General features: G+C 41.6%; 1 protein-coding gene across 1 annotated transcript; it reads right to left on the bottom strand.

The window, feature by feature from the left end:
- Positions 1-2,322: 2,322 nt before the first annotated feature.
- On the bottom strand, positions 2,323-6,361 carry LOC311057674 (GTPase IMAP family member 9-like). Its single transcript, XM_084074695.1, has 2 exons — positions 6,315-6,361; positions 2,323-4,481 (listed from the first exon to the last, which is right to left on the bottom strand). Exons 1-2 carry the CDS (start codon positions 6,343-6,345, stop codon positions 3,559-3,561), a joined length of 954 nt encoding a protein of 317 aa, XP_083930821.1. The 5' UTR covers positions 6,346-6,361; the 3' UTR covers positions 2,323-3,558.
- Positions 6,362-6,847: the final 486 nt, after the last annotated feature.

The raw sequence follows: 6,847 nt of genomic DNA, 5'->3' as shown, positions 1-6,847 counted from the left end.
TCTGAAATGTCCACCGTCCACCAGAGAGACGCTGAGTGAGTATGGGAATAGTGACATCTTATAATGAGCATTGCTGAGGACCAGTTATATGAAGATAATATTAAAAGTGGGTGAAGTGCATCTTTAAGTGGGACTCCACTCTTCCCAACTTCCCATCTCCCAAGAAACACCAGCAACAAAGCATTTCCTGCCTTTTTAAATGTTTTATTAAAATCCTGTTGCTTCAGGGTGGACTAATAGCCAAAACAACTAAAGTAAACATAAAATGACCAACATAATACAATCTAATGGAACCAAAACACAAATCTTTAACCTAAGACATTAAACACAAAGGCTTCCACCAATCAGCAAAGTGAAATATATGTTTGCCCATAGCATATTATATCATATCACACATCTATAAAGTACTAGAGTTTCGGGGGGCTACGCCCCCCTCAACCCCAGCCGCGCACGGGGCCCAGCGTGGCCGTGTGTATATTGGGGGACCCAAATTGCCGGAGTGAAAGTGTGGAAAAGTTTTTTTGAAAAAGGAAAAAATTTGAAGAAATAATATTTGTTATGTTTCAGGGGGTCCACAGGGGGTCCGCGGACCCCCTGATGGTCCACTGACCCCCTGTGGAGTGTTGGGACGCGCGGGGACACCCCTGGAACATTGCGGACCATTTCGGTGTTTTTTTTTTTTTCATGAAGGTGGTTGCTTGTTTCTGGCGCAGGCTGTGCAAACCTGGCAACCCAGCGCATGCTGCCGCACGTTTAAGTGGCGTCGTGTCATGAGGGTCAGTGGGGCCGTGGCTCGGTCAGTGAAGACCCTGTAGTGCGGATGATATGTGGCATAGAGGGGCAGATTGTAAATCCACAGAGGAAACATCCGTGGGCTACCATTGGTTCAGCGATGTGTGCGGTGGCCCTGCGGCCCCTCCTCCTCCACCAATGTGCAGTAGTGAGAGCCCTGACGTCACAACAATTGGAGCGATGGGCACTGCACTGTGGTTGGTTAGGGTACACCTAGGGCCCAGGTAGAACCCAGTTAAAGCCTGCATGGGCAAACCCAGTTAGGACCCGCCTTGGTCCCACATAAACATGGCTAGTTGGGGTCCACCTAAGGGCCAGGTAGAAGCAACTTATAGCCTGCATGGGCATCGCAGTTGGGACTGAAGTGGATGCCGCTGACATTGCTGACATGGGGTCCATATGGTTTAGCCCACCTTGAAACCATATGGGAACGACGCTGGCATGCTGGCTGTAATGCAAACGCTGCATCATACCTGCAGTGTGTAGTTTGATGTTGTGTGTGTAGCAGATATACCTGCAGTGTGTAGATGAATGTCCATAGGAAAGTCAATGCCCAGCAGTGTTTTTTTTCCCCAGCAGAGTTTCTAGTGTCTCTGTGTCTCTGTGGAAGAGGTTGCACATGAACTCTGCAGCCGCACTGAGGCGCTCCAACACAAACACTCTGACATTAAGCTGCTTCACACAACAAACATCAGCACCACGCTGCTGTTTGTCCAAAAGACACAACATGTCCTGTCCCACCGACGTCATGTGTTCATTTATCGACAGCTGTACAGACTCCTGTTGACACATTTTACGTCGTTTATGCAGCTCTCACTGACTCTCCACATCGGGCTGTTATTTTGCTGCGATGAAGTCAACGATGTGAGAGATTAGCTATCACAGACGGACGGACAGGGGGTGAAACATAGTCTTGCGCCATGCCTTTCGGCCTGGCGGAGACAATAAAAAACCGAAAGTAAAGGAAATGGCCATGTCTGCAACAGAAGTAGTCAATAAACTATGCTATGAAAACATGGGCGACATTGGCAAAGAATGTAAGAAAGAGGCAATCATGTAGAAAATAGCCGATCTCCAAGCTTACAAAGCCTGTCAACGTGAGGCGTTTCGAGCTTGTAGATCGGCTATTTTCACAATAGTTACTTGTGGAACGGAGTCAAACAGAATGGGGGGGGCCCAGATCAAGTACGTGTATTTGGGGGGGGGGGGGGGGGGGGGGGGCGGCGTGAAAGGGTTGATAAACACTGCTCTAATCGGAGCGAAATTATCTGAAATTACTACATGAGCATAATGCAGCGTAACATGCGTTGCACGGGGCGGTCCTGCCATTACGTTAGTTACTGTAGTTGCAGTGGAGCTACATAGTTCTCCAGAAGACACACACAAACATACACCATCTACAATGGACGAACTGAGCAGCAATATAGACATTCACCACACGAACGTGCATTGTTGACAAAGTGATTGCACAGCCGCTGCAGGCATGACAACCAGGTTAGCGTTAGCGACATGGCAGCTATCACAGCGCCCTGTCCGTCGTGCTGCAACTGCCTGTGATGGCTACAGCAGTAACAGCAAGCTGTCTGCGATGCCATTGTCTGGAGACTGCTCTTAGCGTGACACGACCAATGAGAGTGAGCGCTGTAGTTGTTGCTAAGATACGGTGGCGTCTGTGCCCCATAGCTTGTAGATCTCTCACACATGATTGGCGTAGGCTGCGTTGCCAGGTCTGACTGTGTGTCTAAGCAATGGTCGGCTTATTTTTGCGCGCCTTTGGGCTCGTTTGCATTGTGCGCACGGCAGCGCTTGTTTAGCGTACGTCAGCGCGACGTGGCAACGGCCGTGGCAACGTGAAAGGTGATTGGCTGGTGAAAAGAAACACCCGACGTTACACCAGACATGGTGCCTGGAGAAAATGGTGACCAAAAAAAAAGTTTGGAAAAAAAGGAAAAAAACCCCGCAGCGGCTGGCTGCTGTTGTGATGATGAGGTCGTGCGCACGGTAAACGGTACGAAGCTGTCTCCCCTTCCGTTTTGTCCGACATTTGGTGAGTAGAATTAATTATGTTGCGCGGTGGAAACGGTGTAGTGAGCAGTGAGATGTCCCCTACGCGAGGCGTAAATTCATCGCGGCCGCCGTGGCGAGTCAGTAGGCGACATGTGGTCTGGCGGTGCGTTGTTTATTCGATAACAGAGCTGTGGGGTGTCATCACCGAGGGTGCGGAAGTTGCTCGGCATTTATATAGTTAGATAACATTAGTTTTTTAGAGAAAAATGGAACACAATTTATGATCGGAATAGTTTCATAGAAATGCAGAAATTAATCAAATTACAGACTTAATCAAATCAAAAGGAACCAAACACAAACAATTAACCTAACTCCTAATAAAAACAGGAGGGAAAACAACCAAACATCACTCAAATATATTTTACCCATAGCATATATATTATGACATATCTTCTCAGATCTATATTTCTTACATCAGTTTCTTTAGAGAAAAACAGAACACAAGTTATGATTAGAATAGTTACACTGGTCTGTAGAACATGAAGTGAGGAGTGGTTCAGAGAATACCAACAAATTAATCCAAAGATGAAGATCTACAAGCGGGTTCAATTGGGGAGAATGTTGTGATGTAATTGTAATAATTAAGTAGCACAATATCTTTTGGGGAGTGAGCCATAACATGCAATTTTCTAAACATGAGCTCTACTGTTGTGTGGATATTTCATGACTTCTTTGATAATCTCATCGAAGCGTTGACATTCACTGGATAAAGCAGCTATCCAAATCTTTCCCTACAGCACCGAAAGCTGATGAACCAACACTGCCAAATAGACTTCCAAAAATGTTTCCAACTGTCTCGAAAACACCCCTATTCTCAGCTTGCTGTCTTGCTTCTTGTTGATGTCGACTTTTCATTTCATTTATTTCCCTTTCCCTCGCGGCTTTATCCATCCATCCTTTTTGCTGTAACTCTTTCTCATATTTTTTCTTCACTTCTTCCTCCTCCTTACGTCTCTTCTCTTCATTCTTTTTAAGAATTTTCTGTTTCTTTACCTCTATTGCTCTCTCTGCCTCTTGGAGCATCTCAGAGGTGTAGTGGTGTCCTCCATTTTCCTTCACCACCTTGTCGATTTTCTTCAGCAGCTCAGCGACCTGAGAGGGATCCTTTTTTGCTTTGTTGTTAAAGACATGATAGTGACAATTACATTTGCTGACCAATTCTTTTAGATCTGAAGAGTCGTTAATGACATCCTGAACGGATTGACCTTCATCAAGCTGGTCACCACCAGTGAAGAGAAGCATGGTGTATTTAATCGACATGTTACCAAATCCTTCCTGAATAATCTCCACAGTTTTCTTCTCCTCAGCTGTGAATCTTCCCAGTTTCATCACAACCAGGAACACATGGGGACCAGGAGCTGAATAATCTATACACTGAGCAATCTCTTGAATGGTTTGGTCTTGGCTGAACTTGGTGTCAAACAAGCCTGGTGTGTCAACAACAGCGACATTTCTACTACCAACTAAACCTTTGACTTTCTTACAGTGCTGTGTCATAGATCCAGATGAAAACTTGGCTTCAAAAGCTTCGAAACCCAGGATGGTGTTTCCAGTGGCGCTCTTTCCAGCTCCTGTCTTCCCAACCATCACAATCCGCACATCATCATCATTTATAATGGGAGCTGATGGCATAACATGATATGGTTATGGATGATAAACATGTCAGGTAAAAAAAGAAAAGGAAAAAGGAGAAAATGTGTTTCATTAGACTTTTTTGGTAACACTTTCTATGAAGCGCATGTCCATAATTCATTATAACACTGTATAATTAAAGTTATAAGCACCCATAAGAACTCAAGTACTCATAATACTTTCTAACAATAATCATAACACATAAAGTATTTTATGACTTAACACATTAGTAATACATTATAAAGCCTTTTTATAATTATATAACATCAAATATCACAATACTGCATAATTACTGGTCACTCACAGGCGGTTTCTTTTGGCCACAGGATCATAATTTATTATAATTCTTATTTTAATCAATTTAATAATTATATAATGCATTATAATCACTGTTATGATGCATTACATTCTGTTATAAGCCACTATAAGTGTTGATCGAGTGTTTTAATTAAATTGAAAACATATAATTACATCTACAGTATAACAACACAATACATTTTGCCTACAACATTTATGTCATTGCTTTATAGCACCCAATGGCCACTTGTAGTGAATTATAATCACACTATGATGTATGGTAATCCAGTGATTATAATGCTATATATAATCATTATATTGTATTATAACTGAGAATTATAATACATACTTTGCAGATAAAGTCTTTGAGTATCCAGCAATTATGAAGTACTAGATCAAGGGTTCCCAAACTTTTCAGGCTGCGACCCCCCAAAATAATTTGAACTTTACATTACATTTAGTTTGACTCGGTTCCACAGATAAATATTGTGAAAATAGCCGAACTACAAGCTCACAGTGTGAGGCACTGTGATTGGCTATTTTCACAATGTTTGCCTTTTTCTTAGGTGGGCTAATATATGACAATTTGGCCAATTTGGTATTAAAAAGGTCTTAAAATTAATTAAATCGTAACTTTTGAAATGTTCAGATACCGTGTATACCAATGTCAATTTTGACAGCAAATTCTGATTTAGTCCTTTGAATAACACACCATTTAGTTGTAGTCCTATTTTAGTCATCAGAACTTGTTTAGTCTTAGTCTAATCTTAGTATTTTAGTCTTTTAGTCTTAGTCTTAGTCTTAGTCTTAGTCTTAGTCAACAAAATTAACACTGCTGTATACTGTTGAGTGAGTAAACAAGGTTGCACATTTAAGCTAACCATCTGTGCACCCCCCAAAATAATTTTCCTGACCCCCAGTTTGGGAACCACTGTTCTAGATATTCAGGAAAATCGAGTAGCACTGATAAGTCACGATAACCTTGGCCAATCAAATTTGGGTGTTTCAACCCACCTTAAAATGTATTTTATGTTTATTAAAGAGCTGGAGAGACGGGGGGATTCCTGTTCCTGACCTCTGTTACTGAACAAGCACTCTATAACTTACTATCAGACTATAGTGCTTTAACCTTTTAAGAAAAAAATGTTTTAACCAATCTTTAAACAACTATCAACACTAACAATACTGAAAACATATCTACTAAAAAAAACTATCAACACTCTTAACACTAACAATACTTAAAACAATTTCAACACTCTTAACACTAACAATAGTGAAAAAAGATCTACTGAAAAAAACAACACTCTTAACACTTGTTATAAATAATAATTTCATAAGTACTTAATATTGCTTCTAATTGTTAGTGCTATAAGCAGATTATAATGCATTATACTGTAAGTATGTTTACAATGGAGTGTAGACATGGGCTTCATAGAAAGCGTTACCAGACCTTCTTCTTACTTGTCTTAACAAAGAAAATATATATATATCGTAACTTGACTTATATCTTCTGGCAAGATACATACCTCCATCTCTCCTCTGGATTTTTGAATTCATGTCTGTTTCGAGGTGTTGTTTTACTTTCTTAGAGGGAGAAAGAGAAAGAGAAGAAGATATTATTATAACAATATGAAAACAGATAACGCTATAAACTTAATCAAGGCAACACAATCAAACTAGAAAAGGGTGTTCCTCATACATCTGGGGGGAGCAGCATTAGTATGATATGGCACTATATGTGGCACTATTGTTGACAAGTATGAGGCCGCACAGCTCTTAGCCACGATGGCTAATGGCACATTATTACCTGCTATGGTCAGCACCTCATCAATACACGTGTGCGCTCCCTACTTTGTGTTTGCCTGACTATGTGGCATTATACCTGCACGTTTTATGTTTCGGCTTATACATGTTGAACCGTATAGGTCATACTATAACATTTTCAGCCCTGGGTAGACCACCAGGCCTGGCAATGGAGATATGCGCTCAACTGAGCTCATCTTTCTGGTGGAGACTGTTTTGGTTCAGGATTTGGTTCATTTGTCTTTTTATGAAGTGT

Source organism: Gymnoscopelus microlampas, assembly GCF_963454915.1.
Source record: "Gymnoscopelus microlampas genome assembly, chromosome: 2".
In the NCBI taxonomy this organism is placed as follows: domain Eukaryota; kingdom Metazoa; phylum Chordata; class Actinopteri; order Myctophiformes; family Myctophidae; genus Gymnoscopelus; species Gymnoscopelus microlampas.
This window is presented reverse-complemented; position numbering and strand designations above follow the sequence as displayed.